This window comes from Rhipicephalus sanguineus, chromosome 10 (assembly GCF_013339695.2).
Source record: "Rhipicephalus sanguineus isolate Rsan-2018 chromosome 10, BIME_Rsan_1.4, whole genome shotgun sequence".
In the NCBI taxonomy this organism is placed as follows: Eukaryota; Metazoa; Arthropoda; class Arachnida; order Ixodida; family Ixodidae; genus Rhipicephalus; species Rhipicephalus sanguineus.
Window position 1 is genome coordinate 69,482,112 of NC_051185.1, and position 20,634 is coordinate 69,502,745.

General features: G+C 44.9%; 1 protein-coding gene across 1 annotated transcript in view; it reads left to right on the forward strand.

The window, feature by feature from the left end:
• LOC119372094 (E3 ubiquitin-protein ligase HUWE1-like) overlaps positions 1 to 20,634 on the forward strand; it is a 172,264-nt gene that overhangs the window by 13,216 nt on the left and 138,414 nt on the right. The window contains 16 exon segments of the mRNA XM_049420112.1: positions 450 to 569; positions 1,461 to 1,547; positions 2,183 to 2,256; positions 3,025 to 3,052; positions 3,054 to 3,104; positions 3,510 to 3,572; positions 3,736 to 3,858; positions 4,326 to 4,397; positions 6,322 to 6,421; positions 7,219 to 7,319; positions 8,018 to 8,079; positions 10,747 to 10,835; positions 12,539 to 12,619; positions 13,691 to 13,776; positions 17,905 to 18,006; positions 19,770 to 19,915. Of these exon segments, the coding sequence (XP_049276069.1) occupies positions 450 to 569; positions 1,461 to 1,547; positions 2,183 to 2,256; positions 3,025 to 3,052; positions 3,054 to 3,104; positions 3,510 to 3,572; positions 3,736 to 3,858; positions 4,326 to 4,397; positions 6,322 to 6,421; positions 7,219 to 7,319; positions 8,018 to 8,079; positions 10,747 to 10,835; positions 12,539 to 12,619; positions 13,691 to 13,776; positions 17,905 to 18,006; positions 19,770 to 19,915 (1,385 nt within the window).

Sequence of the window (20,634 nt, forward strand, 5' to 3'; positions counted from 1 at the left end):
ATAACAAAGTATTGTGCGATTTCACAAGCATAACCATTTTGCTGAGTACATAATGGGATTGGAGGGATGCTCCATTAAAGGATTTTAGGGAAATGGCGTAGTGCTCACAAAGTAGTAAAAAATAAATACACCACTACGATGGCCCTCGTAACCGACTGCAGTTTTGTGGTGTTGAATGCCGTGAATCTGGTGTGTAGACTTATTCGCTTTGCACTGTGTGTAATGTGGGCACTCTGATTTTTGTGAGGTGACCTCTCTTGACAATATTGTTGTCACCTCGTGCTTTGCATGGTGCTGGCGACAAGTGAAACCGTACTGGAAAGATGTGCGCGGACGTTGCTGTGATCCGTCTGTGGGGCATGTTTTGGAGAGTCACCTTGCTTTCGAGTGCTGCGGAACAGTTCCCTTTGTTTCACAGTGTGCAGTTTCCCTTGTTTAATTGCATGCAGTGTGAGCTGTACCACTGGATCGATGTCCTGGACCTGTTTGACTCGCTGCTGGAGGCGGCGTGCCAGACCACACAGGAAGGCCAGTGGTGTCTGCCATGCGACAGCCCCGGCCGAGAACAGGTGGGCCTCTTTTTTTTTTTTTTCTAAGCTTGAATCCGCAGTCGTTTATACTCTTCCAAGATGTGAGACCATAGCGTCTGTGGCATCTCGAATAGTACCACCGTTGCTTTGGGATTGCCTTATGAATCAATTTACGATGAAAGCTTGAGGGTGTGGGCTTGATTCCCACCTCAGTGCCCATGGGCATTGGCAGGATTTTGTCTTGGGGAAGGAGGAGCTCTGGTTCAGCTTGGGGGCAAGTGCCCCTTCCCTTTTACACCCTCCCTGCCGACGCCCATGACCGTGCCCGCATTTCGACGGGGCCAAATACAAAGAACACCCATGTGCTTGGATTTATTAGCACATTAAAGAACCCCAGGTGGTTGAAATTAATCCCGAGTCACTAGGGCACGCCTCATTATCATACAATGGTTTTGGTTTGGCACGTCAAACCCCAGCAATTCTTATTGATGTAAGATGTAATTTACGCTTAGCCAAATGCCACTGGTGTCATTTGCTGTTTTCACCCGTAGTTTCTGTAAATTACCGAGTTGTGGGGAGCAGCATATGTCAAAATGTCCATACAAACGTAAACTGTGGGCATGGCTGTTGCAGTTGTTGCGTGTGAATAGCACAGGGACTGGTTATATCCGCTGAACTGGTTTTCTTTTTTTTTTTTTTGCTGGCTGTAGTGGCATTTAAGGAAACTATTTCTCCTGGTGCTGTCTCTTGTTCTTTCTTGTACTGTCGGTGTATTGGATGAATGCGAACATTTAAAATGTACAACTTATGCCTTTTTCAATATGGCCTCGAAAACCACGTGAACAAGTTGTCGTGGCCCCTTGCATTCTGTCTTGGGATCTGAGTTAAGATTTGTAACATGCATATGTCTTTCTTTTCCTCTTGTAACAGGAGAAGGAACTGCTGTTGTACATTCTCCAGTTTACAGCCCTCCTGATCGAACACAGCTTCTCACGGCATCTTTACAACTCCATGGAGGTGAGTTTGGCACGAGCGAGTTCTTAAATTTTATTTTACAGTCCGGGACAGCTGGCATTTACAGAGGCCAGTTCTATACAAAACATTTTGGAGGAAAAGCAGTCAGTGCAGCTAATCCGTACCAATAATTGTGGTCCTAATTATGAACTGTTAGATAAAACACGAAACTTGGGGTTATTTATAGTAGTGGTAATATTAACGGGAAGTTGGATTCACATCTGTGATGCGCGAGGCACAGGTCAGATTAGAAAGGTGTCCTTGTCACATCATGTTACTCTGCTGTCTCATAGAAACTAGATGTTGTATTGTTAACAGTTGCTTATGTTTTGGTTAGTACCCGGAGGTCGTGGGATCGAATTCCATCCACAGCGACCGCATTTTGATGGAGGCATCTCTCATTAGCATATCGTGGTTTTGGGACATAAAACCCCCAACAATTATTATGTTTCGGTTAGTGAGCTATGGGTTCATTTTCTAACTCTTGTATCCAAATGAGTCTGGTAGGTAAAAAATTTTGCTTCTCAAAGCCTTAGCAGTAAGGAAACAGTTTTTTTTTTGTCAGGAAAAATATTAGATCTAGAGCTCAGTTTGCATAGCCATGAGCCTGTAATAAGCTGCTTTCTATGTTTGCGCAGCACCTAACGGCACTGTTGTCGTCAAGCGACATGCAAGTGGTGTTGGGTGTCCTCAACCTCCTCTACGTTTTCAGGTGAGTGTTTGAACTTCTTGCTTTGTCAGCTTCCACGCAGCAATAAGAATGAGCTCCTTTCTCATGTGCATTGTTGATCACATCATGACATGTGGTCATAAGCTCCATGACCTGCCATTGAGTGGTTGTTGATAGCCAGCGACTTACAGCCTAGTGTGTTGCAGGTAACGCAAATGCCAAAGGAACCTGAAAGTTTACTTTTTTCATATGAGATGACTATTACAGTGATTCTTTAGCTGTGGTGTTATGCTGTGAAGTATTAAATAGATGCGTGTTCTACTTTGGAAGTGCAATTCACCATTTAATATTTTCCCAATTGTTAACGATAGCAGCCTTGCCCATTGTTTCATCGCAACAGCCATGACTACATTTGTCTATGAACCAGGGCAAACAAACTGTGCACTTGTGTGCTGATTGCAAAAATGACTTTGCTGCAGTAAGATGGAGATACTGCATTACGGGAAAGTTAGCCTTGCATTTGGGAAAAGTGTCCTGTCCATTGCAGGTTGGTCCTCAACTGCCGCTTTGCATCAAAAAACTTATCAGATCAGCCTTTCAGTAAAACGCACAATGGAATCAATTGCAAATGCTTGAAGTGTGTTCAAAGACTCATTTTACGCATGTTGCATAGTTCAACTGGCGTTGCTATCACCTTCGGAGTCTGGTAGTTTGTTCCTTCTGTTGTTTGAGTGCTGTACAGTGGGCATGGGCAGGCCTTGCAGAGCGCATATTTATAACCTTTTGACCTGTGCCCTCGTCTCTCGGCAGCAAACGTTCCAACTTCATCACAAGGTTAAAACCCAGACAGGCGGCAGGCCCTCCTGACACGGTTGACGTACCTGGCAGAGGTGGGTGCAATTCTTCGTCTTGCACATCTGTGTTGCAGGAAGCTAGCAGTAGACTTTTCGTTTTTGTGTCTGTGTGTGTATGCCATGTTTGCTGTGCCATGTCTGTCATGTTTGCAAGTTTTATGCTAGCTTTCCAGGGAGTCAGGCCTGTGTTCTTTGTGCAACATCAGCAGTTCTTTCGCAATTAATGGTGCAATATGTAGCCTAGTGTATTGGCTAGGATACTTGAAACCAGTTCAATGCCAGCTTGAGCTAACATTTTTATGTAGTCAGTCTGTGTATTTTCTTACTACCTATACTGTTACCTGTAAAGAACGAGGCCGAAAGTATGGCTCATTATTAAAGGCAAAACAGTTTACTGTCAGCTTGTCGTCTCATCTCTGCTTTGATATTTTTCATTTCCAGAACTGGGGAGGCAAGGAGAACGGTTTTGGCCTGGCCGAATGCTGTAGGGACCTTCCAATGAGTGTAAGTTACACATGACATTGTGTAATCTTGTAACCTGCTGCACAACTAGCCGTAGACAAGTGACTGCGTTGGAAACCTTTTTTTTTTTTGTTCAGTGATTGCGTTTTGTCACCTTTTATACTCAAAAAGAGTTCGTTGGGTTGGCTTTTTTTTGGGTGTGCAGAAATTTCCAGCCAGTGCCACGACGCTTCACTTTGAGTTTTACATGGAGCCTACGGACGGCACGGGGGCCAAGAAGCAGCCCTCCACCACAGTCTCAGTCATCCACATGGAAAATGTGGACAAGGTACGGCCTGCCCATTACGTTTTGTTCTTGTAGTATTAGTTGATTCAAGCAGCTTGAGAGAGATAAGGGACTTGAAGTTCATTTTCATTTGGTGAAGGTAAGGTTAGTTGACTTTTTTGTCTGTCTTAATGCCGGAGTTTTTTTTTTTTTACTAGAAAATAGTGTGTAAATTAGGTTTTATTTAGCTGAGGTTCTGATGTCATTTATACATTACTCTTCAATTTTAAACCCACCAAAAGGGGGTATTGTATGTGTTTAATGTGAGGATGTATCAGAATCAAGCAAATACTGCCAGATGAATCACTGGTGGGCCCATTTGGGTTGAGATTAATGGAGTTTGACCGTATCAGATAGTTCAAAAGTTTATGGCATCGAGGTGGGGTTCAACTGTTCATTCTTCAGTGTGTGCAGATAGATGATGTGGAACCTTGCTTTAATATCTCTGCTTTTTTTTTTCTCTAACGCAGATTACGAACAAGAACCCATCGCAGATCATGGAGGAACTGCTTGAGACATACGCTGTCCCGCCAGCCAAACATGTGCGTGTCTCCTTTTTTTTTTTCTTAATTACAACTAGAAGAAAAGAAAGCCAAGGAAAGTGAAGGGATGTTGTTTGTAGTAATTATGATGTAAATGGGAAGAAAGTAAAGTGGATGAAAAGATAACTTGCTGCCGGCAGGGACCGATCATTTTCGTGTCATTCTTAGGATGAGCCATTGACTCCTTTAAAGGGCCCCTAAACCACCCAGAGGTTTTATTAGCCCGGGGACCACTTGTTTTTATTATCACCAGTGAGGTGGCGCAAAGGGCGCGCTTTAAAGATTGCCGCCCCGCTCGTTGCAATGCGAGCGCTTATCTCGTGATGGGGGCGGTTTGTATGTCTTCTGCTTTCACCGCAAGTTTAAGTTAGAGTGCACGAAGGTCACTTTGCTCGCTGCAGTGGCTGTGTTTGCTGAAGGAGCGCGCTGCTCAAACACAAAGAAGTAGCAACTGTGACAGTTGTTAGTTCACGCTCGTCCTGTGTGTGTTCTTTTCGTGTATCCTTTGTGCTTGAGCAGCACACTGCAAGTTTCAAGCTGCTTGCCGTTCTTCGCGTGACATTCCAATATGTTCCTGTCACATTCATGGCTTCGCCGTTGCGGCGAAACAATGCACAATAAACGCTCAACTACCTCTGTGAAGACACGCTTCACTTTCGTGTTATACCGATTCCTATGACGGAGGGATCAGCCATGTTTTTTCTGGAGCTCCTGTATTGCAGCTTTATAGTGTGTTGAGTCAGAGTTCTCGGGTTGTCGCTTCTAGTAATCTTGAAGCTTCCATGTCTGAGCAACATTCAGAACCTTTTTTTTTGCTTTGCTTTAGCTAATCGTGTCTGTAACTGCATATTGTCATCCCCCCCCCCTCTCCCAACTTCCTTTCCTCTTTTTTTTAGCAATCAGCGAATCAGCTCTGTAACTTTGAAAATATTAGCTTTAGAAAAATGCCATAAATCGGTGAAAAAAAAAAATCTAAGAAAATGACAGTGATGCCGTTTTCACCAATGTGCAGATACAGTACAGTCAGACCGCATTCATTTGGAAAATCGTGTAATTCGGACTCGTCCTCTGGTATATACGCATTACTTAATGGCATAAAGCTCTCAGATATGTCTAGTCACATCCTGGTTAATTTGGACAATTGTGAAAGCACACGAAGTGCGAGGTGGCACAAATGTGTTGTGCGGAAGAGCAAAAGCAGCACTAGTCTCCTACCCAAATAAAGCGGCACAGCCGCATCGCCCTTGTCATCAGTGGGATCCGTACAGTAACATCGAAAAAGCTGGAACACTTCTACTTGCGTTTGCCACCGCGTGTGACACTGTGACTTTGGAACGTCCTCCATCCGTGGTCGCATTGTTATACCTGCGTCTCACGGGCACTTTTGAAAGCCCGTCCAGTCGATGGCCGCCGAAATGCCACAACTCTATGGACTCGATGGAATTGTAGTGCTGTGCCACACGGCAATTCTGAACGGCTGTTGAGTGGTTCAGGTGTTTCTCGCAGAAATTGTGTGGCACTGCGGATCTTTATTTTTGTATTCGTGTCGCTGAAAGTAAAATAATATAAATCCACTTAAAAGCACATGTGTGTTGTTTTTTTTTATTTGTCAATGTCAGAAAAATCTGATGTTGACTAATTTGGACATTTCTTCTGGTCTCGTGAAATCCAGATGAGCAAGGTTTTACTGTTCTTGAAGTTCAGCTTTCTCTGTGAATACCGTGCCTCTATCGTGAACGGGCGGTGAAAGGGTGCTCGACCACTCTAGACCTTCTTTCATGCAGTGTTTTAATGTCTTTAAGCGATGTTAGGAAAAGTTGAGGGCCTTCAAATAGGGCTTAACACGTTGCTTTGAGTCATTAAAAATACCCAATGAATGAATGAATGAATGAACGCACATTCTTGTTTTGTTCTCCCTGTGCAGATGCTGCTGCTGACACATGTTCGTTTAGCGCACAGTTTTTCCAGCTACGCCAAGCGGCTACAGTGTGTTCAGGCTCGGCTTCAAGCACTCTCCATACTCGGTGAGAACCGTTTTGTTTATGGCAACCTTGGCCTGTGGGGCGATTCCACTCCCAGAGTGTTTGGTGGGAATACGTAGAAGTTCACAAGCACGGGCTCGTGTTTTTTCATTAAAGTATTATCAAGACCCTCGTTCGACGTAGTGCCCTGGTTGGTCTAGGTTGACTAACCTGGCTGTGGTGTTTAGTAACTAAGGTGTTGCATGTTTTTAGGCATGAGGGTGCGGGTTCAATTCGTGGCAGTTGTGCCTGCATTTTGGTGGGGGTGAAATGCTAAACACCTGTGGACTCGGATTTAGGTTCATGTTGAAGACCTGCCACAGTGGTCTAGTGGTTATGGTGCTCGACTGCTGACCTGAAGGTAGCGGGATCGAATCCCGGCCATGGCGGCAGCATTTTCGATGCAGGCGAAAATGCTTGAGGCCCGTTACTTAGGTTCAGGTACATGTTAAAGAACCCCAGGTGGTCGAAATTTCCGGAGCCCTGCATTACGGCGTGCCTCATGATCATATCATGGTTTTGGGACGTTAAACCCCAACAATTATCATGTTGAAGAACTGCACAGTGTCAAAATTAATCCTTAATACCCGACTACAGCTTGCCTCATAATTACATCGTGGTTTTGGTACAGGGTTTAATTTTTGAGGCAGTCTTAATGGAAAGGGAAAAAAAAATTCTGTTATGCTAACACAGTGCATCAATATGTTCTGCTGTTGCTTGTGCTAGTGCGTGGACTTGCAGGATGTTGTTTTAGCATGCAAGCGTACTGACTGTGCTTGTCCTTTTCTCTCCTCTACCAGTGTACTGCAGTGCAATCCAGGACAACATCAACAGTCTCCTGTACAACGGCCTCATTGAGGAGCTTGTGGATGTCCTTGAATTGAAGGATCCCAATCTCATAGTGAGTGCTCTCCTTGCAGTCAGCTGCACTCTGGGCAATAGTTAAGGTTATGTTAGGTCAGGTATGGTGATGTGGTGATCGTCAGTGTTTTTGTATGGCACACATGCGTTAAGTCAAAATAAAGAGATACAGCTGAGACCCCTTATAAGAGAGACGCACCAGGGAGTAGTCCTTGTTCCACATGTGAGGTGTCTCTTATAAGCAGGGTACTGTCTTCTCATTTTCTGACCAAACTATATTTCCATGTTGGGCACAGTGGTGTCTCTCATAACGAGTTGTCTCTTACATCAGTGCCTCTTTTAAAGGGGTTCAACTGTAAATGTTAATTTTTATTAAGGTTTGGACAGCGCAATGAACACAAAAAAAAGGCTACCAAGTTGTTGTGAAAGGGCAGCGAGAATACTGGAAAAGGCCTAGCAGAATTTGTAACGGTGGCCTTATTAGGCTCCATGGAAAACATACATTTTGGACTACACCAATCTTCAAGATGAGGTATACAATAGTTGCTCACTGTACTCTTGTAATTACGTGAACTACTTGATTTGGTCCGTTTCTCATCCTCCACGTCCGAATTACGGCTGGTGATGCAAAGCTTTTTCTCTTTCTCGATTCTGACACACACTAAGCATATGTGCAACGTATGGCAAGTTGATTTCTAAAAAAAAAATTATTTGCAACAATCTTTTTTTGTTTTCCAGGAAATCAAGGCCGCTTCTCTACGAACACTGACCTCTATCATTCACCTAGACCGTAATCCAAAGTAAGCGCACGCCATTATTTCAGCATGCCTGTGTGTTTTGCATGCTGCACGGTCTGTTTTCGCTTGCCCCGTCTTTATTTGCCTGGTATGATGACTTGAGTTATCTCGTCTTTTCTTTCTCTTTTTTTTTGTCTTGTTTTTGTTTCTCTTTCTTTCTCTCCTGCTGGCTTGTCCAGCATAGATTTGAAGATCTACTTCAGGTTGGTCTGTTGGCATGCTTTCTTTCTATCTGTCATTCCTTTTTTTGCCTGATGTATTGTTGGGGTGGTTGGCTAACCACACTGTGTATTGCATCGTAACATTGCACGCATGCCAGGTGTAGTGGGGAGTAACACTGATAGTTGGGCAAGTTGGTATACATGTAGCGGGGAGACTAGAATTTTAGTGCGCGGTGCAGTTGCTGCTTGTCATAACGCCATAAACAAATAGTACGTATCTTCATCACATTTGATGTTTGTTAGAAGCATGTGTTTGTTACATGCTGGCAGTACAGTATTGGAGAGACAGGCAAGGTTACTGTGACAGAACGCTGCGACTGGACGTAGGCACGTCGATTCGGCAGTTGATATTGCTCACCAAGTAGCTGTACTGGCAGTGTTGAAGGGGATGCGAGGATTTCAAAGGGAAGTCATTGCCCCTGCTTTCATCTTCCGCCCTTTCCAGCTCTTGAATTTGTTGCGTACAGTATTTTGCTTTTGGAAACTGCTGTCTTGTTAGTACTTTAGGTGTCACTACAAGGTAAAGCAGTTCAGTCGTTCTGTGTGAGATCAGAAAGCGGTATTCAACTCAGTACTAATACTTTCTGAAATGCTGTTTCACTATTCATAATACTTGGCTCACGCTGAAATTTCACTTTCACACATCTATCCTTCTTTCACTGCACCTTGCTTTTTCACATATCACTTTTTTTCTTGTATTGACGGATTTCATTTGCTAGAACTTGTGTTCATTTTATAAAACATTCTAGAACTAACGTTGTCTAGAACTTGTCTAAAACTGTATGTGTGATGCGGAGCATTGCAAAATAAAAATTTTATCGAACAGATGAGTGTAACGCTGTCTGAACTACTTTTTTAATGCTAGTCTGGTGTTCTCACTGGGCATAGGTTTTTTCCTGCTGCCTTGCGTAACATGCTTCTTTGTTCCAAGAATTTCACCGTCCATTGTTCTTTAGTGCAGGCCATCAGTGATGGTAAGGGAAAAAAGAAAGCTAGCTTTAATTGAATATACATGGCAGTGTTCTGGGACAGTCACTGCTTTTGCGGTGTTTTCAGGGCAAACTCTTTGACGGTTTGGTTGGCAAAGTTTGGCACTCGTTAACGGGGCTTAGCTAGACCCTTGGTTTCTCAGCATCCAATACAGGTTGGCCCAATGCGGTATGTATTCAGATGCTTTGCTTGTTACTATTAAGCTTTGACCCAAACTAGACTTGTGTTGTAATTGCAGTCTACCGACACATCCTGTCACATTACATAGGCATGTGAGGAGATTTTAGGGGCGTGTTTCCTGGCCGGATGTGGGAGTTAATGTGCCACATCTACGCATTTCTGAATGTCTTTCGTATTTACATTCTAAACATGAAAATATTTAATTTGAATGCTGTAAAATAAGCCACTATTTTAATACCCTAGTGGGGTAGATATGTACATTACCTTTAGTATTCCAGCCACTTCATAGCTTTAAGGCACACATTTACTATGTGCCATGCATGCACCTGGGGCGTTTGGTTTGTATGAACTTTAGCACATTAAGCTGGTGAGGCTGTAATGGTAATAGAAATCTATGCTTAAAAGGCCGTGTTATACTCTTAGCTTTATGTGGCAAGTCTTACGCTGTTGAGATAGAACTGCGGGGTCTCATTTATTGCTTTCTCATACTTCCTCCTGAGTGAGTAATGTGCAAGAACAGAGTCTGGCTGTTCTTGAACCCGGTGTAATAAACTAACAAAATATACAGCAAGTGTTAAATGTCTGTCCATATTCCTAAACAGTCGTAGTAGCTTCAGGACTGTGCTAGAGCTGGCCATCGACCATGTCATGCACAATATGCCAGTTATTGCCAGATCGCTGAAGCAGGGCAGCATTTTGTGGGGTCAGTAGTTTGGTCAGTGGAAGGCCATTGGAAAATGCAAACCGTTGAAGGCTTTGCTTTGGTGCTTTAGAAGATCTGATGTACAAATTGTGCAAGACCGTTGCGATGTCCACACAGCACACGTCCCTTTGGTCCTCGGTCTATTTTGCATAACATTGAAAGTCAATTGCAAGACGACTCTTGCAACTGTTTTAACTGCAGCTGCTTTGCAGCTCTTTTCTCGTAACTACGAATTTCTCAGCCTTATCATAAATCGTAACTCCATCACTTATAATTGACTATTCTTCTGCACTCGTATGTCACTCAACGTGCTCACGTCTACTCTTCCACTGAGATCATTAACTGGTAGTAATCATTGCCTTAGGCTTTCCTGATCCATGCAGTTACCCCTCTGAGTCTCCGCAAGCTAAGCAAGATCTGGGCCCCATTTAACTCGTTAAGCTTTTTTCTTCTTTAGTCCAAGCTCAAGTGTCTTAGTCGATTAAGTATGTCAATCAATCAATCAATCAATCAATTAATCAATCAATCAGTGTGCCTTAGAAAAGCGGACTCACCTTCCTTGTGTACTCACTCCAGGCTTGGCGCCATTGTGGATGCAACTGGTGCAGCATCGTACCATGGCTTTCTACCCGTGCTTGTCAGGAGCTGCATCCAGTCGCTCACAGGTGAGAGCGCATTTATTATATCACCATCAGTATGCTAACTACTATGCTTGTGATCCCTCTTGGAGGTTCGTGAAATCATGTACAGTCGCCGACCGTTTATTCGGACTCGGCGGGAACCGCCGAAAAGTCCGAATAATCGGGAGTCCGAAAAAAAGGATTCACCAGCAAAAAGCACTTTTATTGGCCCAGCGGCCGGAAAAAACTTGTTAGTGCGCGTCTGTACACATGTACGCTTACGCGCGACCAAGTCGGCCTGTATTTCAGCCAATGTTTGGCCACCCCTGCGGGTTGGCAATAGCACTGCAACAGCCTACGCTAAGTTCACATTTGATGGCTGTGGTGTGGGAGGTGCGTCATCACGGCAGTCACTGTCCACATGCGCTGGTTCGAGTAGCTGACGGATGATCTCACCGCCAACTCGGCGAAAACTCCCAAGCAACTTCCAGCTGGCGAATAATCGCCGCTTTTTTTTCGCCATCGTCAGGGCCTTGTAGTTGCCGCGTTTCTTTAGTTCCGACGGCGCACATGGAACGGGCAGCGTCGGAGCAATTTCAGCAGATCAGGCCTCGCATGAGCAGGACACAAAGCTCGGGATGCAGATCAGGCCTAGCCACAGAAACATGAGAACGCAAACCCTCACACGCCAAAAGGAAACGATGTTGGTCTAGTTGATGTTGCAGCGCTTCTGTAATCTGTTGTCGTACTCTCTTCGTCCGAATTAGGATCCGCGTCGTACTCGTACGCGCTGTCATTCGCCTCAAACGCCGCACAGAGCCGATTCCAAGCTTGGCTTGGCTTGGCCTGCTGTTTGGCCGTGGTAGCCGTTCAATGGATACGTGACTGGCTAAAGCCAAAAGGCAACCGTTACGTGTAGCCAACAAACATCGCCTTCGAGATCGGTAACTTCTGCGTGGATTTTTGACACCCCAGTTATAGCCAGTGCAACATTTCAGTGCTGGCAACCTAGTAAAAATATTGTAAACATTGCTGACAGCTTGTTATGGCGTTCAACGTCGCACTCTATCAGCCAGCCGGAGTCCGAAAAATCGAATGGTGGGCTGTGGGGCGTCCGAATTTTCGGTCGTGAGTTTACATTACTTCAATGGGACAAGTGGCGATGCCGCGAAGGTGTCCGAATAAACGAGCATGTCCGAATTTTCGGCGTCCGAATAAACGGTCGGCGACTGTAGTACCAAATTCAAATTTGCGGTATAGTGCAAATCAGTTCACAGCGCGAGATGAAAGATAATGGTGCCATTGTTCGCAGCTTGGTGGTTGAATAGAATTGCTTGCTGGTTGAATAAAGGGCGTTGAGTTTCATAATTGGAACATCACATTTAATCTGGCATCGGTTTCTGTGTACACCACAGGTATGGCAGTCATGTTAACACCGAGAGTCACATAACAGAACTCTGATAATGTGAAGTATTTTGAACAATGAGACAGCATAATTAAATGTGTATTGACATGCAAAAGCTGCCATTTCATTACATTTTTTTTCCATATTTGTGGACATGTGTTACCACCTAGCTGTGGGATTGTTCCAGTGTCGACTGCAATGGTAGCCTCTTAAATTACCAGCGATGGGCGCATACTGTGCTAGCGTGTTTGTTTGGTCACATTCGTAGTGCACTTTAACAAAATCTCTAGGTGCCATGAAATGAGGTCTTTAAGTGCATTCATTTTTTGTCTCCTCTTTGCAGAACCTGGTGCTGATCCATTCCCCCTGCCGTTTGCCACGGCCCTCTTCTCGTTCTTGTACCACTTGGCCAGCTATGAGAGTGGTGAGGGGTGATTGATTGTGCTTTATTTGAATGTGGCTGTGCACATTGAGGAGCACCTGAATGTACTTCAGGTGCTCTCACTTATGAGGTAGTGCATGACACATGCGTATGTGCATTCGCATTTTCTCAAGCTTGTGCCAATGTTTTTGCAAAGGTGTTGGAATGAAACTGTCAAGTTGGGCCAAGTTTGAGGATGTGGCTCCGAAGCTTCTTTTTGAAAAATGTCGATCTCTGTATTCTAGAACACTGCACTCCTCAACACACTGCCTTGACTCGTGAAAATCGATTACAGTGCTTGATGCAAGTGGTCACTGCACTCTGTAGACTGCATCAATTCTCAATTCTTGAGAAGCATAGCATCTTCTTCCGCAGTGGAGCAACGCTGTATTCAACTTTGCAGAGTGAAGGAGGTCCTTTGAGTCAAGGATTGTTTGAGGATGTGGAGCGCAGGTGTCAAAAAAATTAGGGGAATTGAGGGCCTCATGTAAAACCAACCACTGGTTCAACAATTGCTGCAGACAGACTATGTAGATTATCTGCAAAAAAAGAAAAAAAAAAACAGGCTGCTTAGACCTGTCGTCTGGACATTACAAAGGGCAGTGGCTAAAGAAGAAAGACCAGGCTGTGGTTATATGGAATGGTGATGAAGCTGAACTGATATTGCACATGCAAAGTGTGATAACTCTCATGTACTTGACATTAGGCGCACATTAAAGGCAGAGAAACATCAGCCTTGCCGTTACAGAAGTGTTCATAAGTAGCAAAAGTCTAGATTGAAAGGCTGGCTTGAAGTTCTGTTAGCATTTGGCGGCGTGATTTCCACAGCAACGTTTGGGATTAATCGCTTGAACGGAGATTATGTAATTTCTAATAAAAACCAAAGTTCCAACATAGGCTATTTCGAGAACTTCTTCTTTGCCAGGATGGCCCGAACACATGAAAATGCTGGTTCCAATAGAGTGGTAGCTGAACTTGCACAGAAAGCTACTTTGTAAAGTGTGCTGTCAGCTAACGAGGTGTTGGCTGCTTGCTTGCACAAGGCTTCACGGACTCTTGCTTGTGAATGTGCAGGCGGGGAGGCATTGGTATCCTGTGGAATGGTGGAATCTCTCCTGAAAGTGATTGGCTGGCACGGCACAGAGCCGGAACACATCACGGTGAGATTCTGTTTTTCATTTTACTTTCATAAGTGTGTATTGTCGAAGCTGAAGCAGTGGTGCAAGGGGGAGAATTACAAAAGGGTTTCACGTAGGACGAGACAAAAGAAGGAACACGATGACACACACAGCTCTGTGTGTGTCATAGTGTTCCTTCCTTTGTCCCGTTTCATGTGCAACTCTACTCATCCGAGAGAACTACCTCTGGCAGCAAGCACGGCTTGCTTTCACTGAACCAAGGGAACGCGCGGACTGATTTCGAAACGTAATGCTATGTAACAGTAACAGTTATCTCTCTTGACCAAAGGCACTTCACTCGTAATTAAGATGATGAGAATGCAAAACATGGCACGTGGTGTTTGTCCTGGGTGGTGGTGCTGCATGCATACGTGGTCGTAAATACATTAAGTGTGTAGTCATTCCAGTGCCTGTTTTTTATGTAACATAATTGGAAGATGTGCGGGGTACAGGTGAGCAAGTGCTTTTGGTTGTGCCTGTGTTTTCCTTTTTTGTGTGTTTCTTGCACAACTCGTGTTTTGGACAAAGGAACTCTGATAAATGTTAATATAATGTGTATATTCACTTGCCTTAAGGGGAGACACTGGTCTCGAAATGAAAAGTTTTATTATTGGAGATATTGTAATGAAATTGGGTGTGTATATGTATTTCTTCCTCCTGATTTCAAAAATATAATTAGTTTTCATGTACTTCAATTAGTTATCAAATTGTGAGAGCATAAGTGAAATCTAATTAGGTAATTTCTTACGGGTCATTAAGACACTTTCCCTCAGTATTTTTAGGTTCTGTTTAAGATGCAGCTGTAGCCAAAGACCTGCCATGTGGAGCTATGCTATTTATATTGTCACTGAGATATATCATCATATAAGAACTTTCAATTGTATTGACACTGTGTAATCTTGAAATGCAATTAGCTCACATTATTGTTCACAAAATTTCATATGTTCATCTTAGCCACAAAAAAATAGCATAGCTCCACAGTCCTATTTCTTACGAATTCAACGGTATAAAATTTATCAAAATTACCTTACAAAAACATAACGAAAAGATCCGTAAGGCTGGTCAAGTTGGCAAAAAATGTGAAGCTGAGAAAATCGCGTTTGAAGTTTGACACGCACTGTATAAATTTATGAAAGGAACCTTTAACCATAAATTTTATTCACATGTTCCCCATCTGTTTCCCTTCAAAACAAAACAGAAAGTGTCTTGTTCCACCCAAGGAATCATATCTAAAAAAATTTTCCAATGTGTAAAGCATGATCAAAACCCCACCATGACAAGCGGCTGGGGGGTTCTGGAAAAGCCATGGGGTATGAGGCTCAAGCGACTGGCTGCTCATGTCTTTTCAGTCTTTAGGAAGAACCTTCTAGATGTTAGGCAGCATGTTACCCTGGGTAATAGGCTGCTATGCTTGAGAGAATACCTTCAAAGTAGTCCAGGACTGTAATCTTCAGTTGCACCCGTTTTGTGTCGCCTTGCAAGAGTCTTTTTTGTGTTGGTGCTCTTCAGATGAGTTGCATTTGCCTTGCGTAAACGCAGAGAGTCTTTTTCCAGGCTTCGTCGAACAAGGCAATCCCCAGCAACATAGCCCAAACTTGCAGCAATGGACTCGTTGGTTGCCCTTCTTCCTTGGTTGTAGATGGCAACAGCCTCAGCGGCAGCTCGCTTCGCACTTTCCAGCGAAGCGTTCCCATTCTTTGAAGTTTGGGTCCAGATGACTGAATGAAAACTCTCACTCGCGTTCTGGGTCTTCCCTTCACAGCACCGTGCCAGCAGGCTCTCATCACTGAGCCTCGCAAAGACTGGCTCCAGAGCAGCCGCAACACAAGCCGGCAGGGCATTCTTGTGTGAAGGTGGACTCTCCTCATTGGCCAAGGCTCTATTGTACTTGCACCAAGAGCTAGCACCCTCGGGGCACTTTGAGTGCTTTGGTGCATCATCTGTCGATGTCATGTGCAGCAGTGTAGCTTCGACTGCCCTCTTCATAGCTGGCACGTCATTGATATTGCTCCTCAGGGCATATCCGTAGTAATTCGCGATCTTCTAAATCTTCTCTTGTGTGAGCTTTCCTCTACCCCCAAGAGACTCACCCTGAGCCTTCTTTTTGTCCACAATGTTCCGTAAAGCTGCACCCATTCGCTTGTGGACATGGTTGATGCAGTCCTTTTTGTCTATTTGGATAAAGCCGTACACCTCGGCTTCGGACAAGGCATGAAAAGTGCGGCTGTCTCCATCAGAGAGCACAGTCGTGTAGCGCAGACCATGCTTGGCCCAGGACCTCTGAAACATGGTCAGCGCAGCCTCTACTTCCATGCGGCCAGAGTTGCATTCTATGTTTCGTTGGCACTCGTGGGTTGCCAGCCAGTCGGTGTACCCTTCGTCTTGCGGCTGTGGTCCCAAGGCACAGCCGAGACAAAAGTTTGAGTAAACAACATGGTCAATTACAAGGCCAGTGTAGAGCTCAATGATGCAGCCCACACCTATGTGTGAGCGCCGACCTCGCGTCATCCATGAGCCGTCAAACACAACATCGATGTTCCCTATGGGGTTCAAGAAGTCTGTATACAGCTCTTTTATTACTGCCACACTAGCAGCTTCACTTTCAGTCGCTGTGTTTTCGCAGGCTTTCACTAAACTTTTTAGGTGTCCCTGAAACGTCTTGTGGTGCAAGCCTCGGTGCGAAAGGTTCATACACGCACAAAAGTCTGAAAGGGCAGTAACACCTTTGCCTATCATCTGTATCCCCTTCATGGCCCTCATGTTGACTTCGAAGGGAGTGATGGTGGCAGTTCCGCTCACTCTCTGAGAAGAAAATTGCTTCTCGAAATCACAACTGCTGCAAGAAAAAATAAGCTTTACCGCAAGGCCGTACTCCTTGTCCGTTGCCTTCCACACGCTGAGACTTTTTGCGTCACATTTGTCGCACTTCGCTTGTGCAAAAAAGTTATTCAAAACTTTCATATCGACGAGCAAAAAATCGGTCCCGGCGTCACCGGTCTGGCACTCCGCGCTGACTCCAAGAAGGTCGAACTTGCGCTGGGTAGCCGACTTTCCAGACAGAACGGTCTTCGTTTGCGCCGATCTCTCAACTCGCTGCGCCTGCTCCGCCGTTGAGTAGTACGCGGCATCAACCCGAAGTGTTTCGCTAGTCGAACTTGGTCCCACGGTGTCGTCAGTTGAAGTTCCCGGCAGATCCAAAGGGTCCGGCCGCGACTCCAACTCCGCTGCCGACGGTGCACTTGTAGCCGGCGCCTTCTTGTTCCAAGCCCGTTTTTTGCGGCTTCCAAAAGCTCGTTGCGTCGATGGTTTCAGACGAGAGTCTCCAGGCATCTCGATTGCGTGGAAAAACTACCGGCACAAAGTGGAAACACGGTCCGTCGAGAAACACGCACGATCGCAAAAGCAGGCGCACACAAACGGACAGCCACGGCGGGCGGAGAAACCAACACGAAGAAAAAAAAAAGACGTGTCTGTCGCGCCAGCCAATGGGAGACTCGGAAAGGCGCGCTTGAAAAGCACGCTGCGTGAGAGCCAATCAGTGGCCTGGAAACGACCTTCAGAAAACCCGCGACGGCGGCCGTTCTGCTTGAGCGACGCCATTTTGAGATGGCGCAAAATGTGCACAAAGAAAACAGCTTCAAATCTAGCCCAAGATGGCGGCGCTCGGCCCGCTGCAACGCTCATGGCGCGCGCGGGAAGTTCGAACAAATTTCGTCCTTTTGGGGACATTTTAGTGCTGCCGGGGTGCTTTGAAAGCCGATTTTATCGCGTTTCCCGACCAAATTTAGCGTTAGCAATTTGAGAGTAGGTGCTCAGAAGTACAAACGCCTCGAAAATAAGCTTTGCGAAAAATCGATTTTTTGACCATTTTTGGCCGTTCCAAGACCCGCGTCTCCCCTTAAAGCTCATTTTAGTCATTCTGTATTAGCAGCAGTCACTTCACTCAACAGTATTCTTTTTTATTTTGCTATTCACGAATGGGCAGAAACAAAATGAGGGTGTTGGAACGCCGCATCATCAATTCCTTGATGCATTCTTCCAGTGCTTGCCATGCATTCGAGTGCCCATGAATGATAATGTGTGGTTACACAATATCGTTCGTCTTTGCAGTTTGTGACTCGGGCAGTTCGTGTGATAGACCTCATCACAGGGCTGGACATGCAGACCTTTCAGGCACATGGTGGCCTCAACAGCTTCATCCGCCGACTTGAGGTAGGTTGACCCGTTCAAGGCATAGAAGGCTTGTGGTACAAGGCTTGGCCAAGCAAGCTGATAGTGGTGTGCATTAAAGAGACACTGAAGAGAAAAATTGTTTTGCTTGTATTGGTAAGTTTAATCACCCTTACAAAATAGCCAAACTGCCGCTGTTGCCGCAAAGGGGCCTTTGGTAAGCAAAAAAAAAAGTTCGGATGAAACGAGTGGTGGTGAAACTGCCCTGAAGTTCTCGCTTATATCTTGCCACGACATCTTCCATTTCAACAGCATCTGCTAGGGCCTGTGTAATCCTTAGTCAATAAATAAAAATGGATTGCATTGTTTGTAATGGAGCCAGAGACTGAACTTGGCAAGTTCTGTGAAATTTCATTAGGCCAATATGGCCATTATACGAGAAAATACTTGGAATTTTGTGGCGTTATGATGGCGAAAGTGGTATTGGGGCTTCACTGTTGGGAAAAAAAAAGATGTCGATCTTCATTTTATGTTCGAGTAATGAACCTTTGCTCGTGAAGTTACCAATAGTGGAGTTCCCAAAGAATTCGTCAGTCTAGTGTGATTCAGTGTTTCATTTCAGTGTCCCTTCAACGTTGGTTTGTAATGTTCTGCAACATGGTACAGTAAAAGCTCGTTAATTCGGATTTCTAGGGACCGGAAAAAATGTCCGAATTAACCGAATGTCTGAATTATCGAATGATCAAAATAAACACAATAAATGCACAAGTTTTTTCAGCATACCTTTACTTAACAAAGTAATCGCGGATGCTTGTCTGTTTTCGAGCAGATATCCGCGCGGACACAATTTTTCTGAGCCCTTCAAGGTGCTCAGCAGCTCGCATGATGTCTGCAGTGTCCACAAAAGTTTCACCCGTCATCCACGCTTTTCGGTTGGCACGGTAATCCACGGGAAGATTGTTGAACCTTTCCGATAACGAGAAGCAGCAAGCGCACTGTTCCTGTCACGTTGGCGGCTAAAAGTACGGTTACTCGTTCCTTGCTTCTTTTGCCGCCGATACAAGGATCCCCTTTCATCACTCTTCATCACTTCTTGTTGGGAGAGCCCATTATTCAGAGCACGCAAAATTTCTACTTTGGTGGTGAAGTCCTTGGCCTCGTACTTGGGCCGCTTTGCCGGCGTTGCCATCGGCGGAGAGTGCGGTCACACGAGAAGTCAGCACGAAAGCACCAGCAACGATCAAGCTAAAGGAGCTACTGAAACGTTCCTCGATAAATCAGCGATCAACGACGCAGCACACCAACGGGAACAGTTACTTCCTTCCTCCATGAACGGGAACAAAGCAACAAAACCCACACATGAAAAAAAAGCCGTTCAACCAGTCTCAATCCAAGCCAAGTCGATAATTGATGTCCATGGCGATGCTGTGTTTGATCTTCACTTTTGTTCCGAATTGTTCTTTTTTCGTTTTCAAGCCTCGCCAGCGGCCCGAAAGTCGCCGAATTATCCGATTTGCGGTCAAATCTGTCCGAAATAACGAGCGCCCAGTCTCATAGAGTGATGCGTATATTTACAGGGACCAGATGACGTGTCCGAATTAACCGATTTTCCGAATTAACGAGAGCCAAATTAACGAGCTTTTACTGTAAATGTTTGTAGTGTTTACTACTTGGCCGATTTAAATGACACTTATAAATGCCCATCAATATAATTGGGGGCATTGAATCTAATGCAAAAACATGGTAATGCACAAACATTGTTTCCTTTGCACATTTTTTAATCTTCTGAACGTTCATGTGCACAGCTTGAAGTGGAGCACTGTAGGAAGGAGCAGCCATTTGCCATCCGGCCACGACACCGGGAGCCCTCTGTTGCCTCAACGGATGAGAATGCTGCCCAGGATCCCACGCCAATGGAAGTAGATCAGTCGCCACGGAGTGAACCAGTAGCGTGAGCCAATTTGGTTCTTTCTTGTGGATTGAAGTGAGCAGTACTCGGATGAAAGGGAGGTGACAGATCTTAGCCCATTTTACAAGTTTCCCAGTAGTTATTGCCAGCAAGTGAATCTTCGCTACTGTATCTTGCCGATTAGCGGCAATTCGGCATGGATCCGGTGTGCTCCAACTGTACTAGCTGTGCTGAGGCTTGTTGCATAGCTGGTTTAAATGCATGATGCTTTCAGAAGCATCAAGTGGGCGGCACCGTTGCTTCGTGCATTTATTTGATTGCGAGGCATGCGGTTTCAGTCAAAGCAAATTGGCAGGAATCTTGAATGTTAATGGTCATGGCAGATAACCATCATTTGGAGAATACCAATGAGCTTGTGAAGTGACAATGCGGTGGAAGTGACGAGGATGACTGAACGAAAGTGTGAATAGCTGGCTCGCTTTTAGTTGCTTTATTTTGTGTAACAATCGGAGTTTGGGACCAGTAGCCTTATATAGGGGAACCGAAGTACTGTGAAAGGAAAGAAACCTGTGAAAGGAAGTGCTGGGCTTACATGATGAAATGCGGTATCCTTTGCAACAGTATCGCATAAAAGGCGATGTCTGCAACATGGGAATCTACATTGATACATCTGTGAAGCATTGAGCCTTGATTGCAATTTTATGTTCAGGGAGCTCTCTGAGAAGGGTTAGCGGCATGCACACGCATTTTTGTGTGATAAC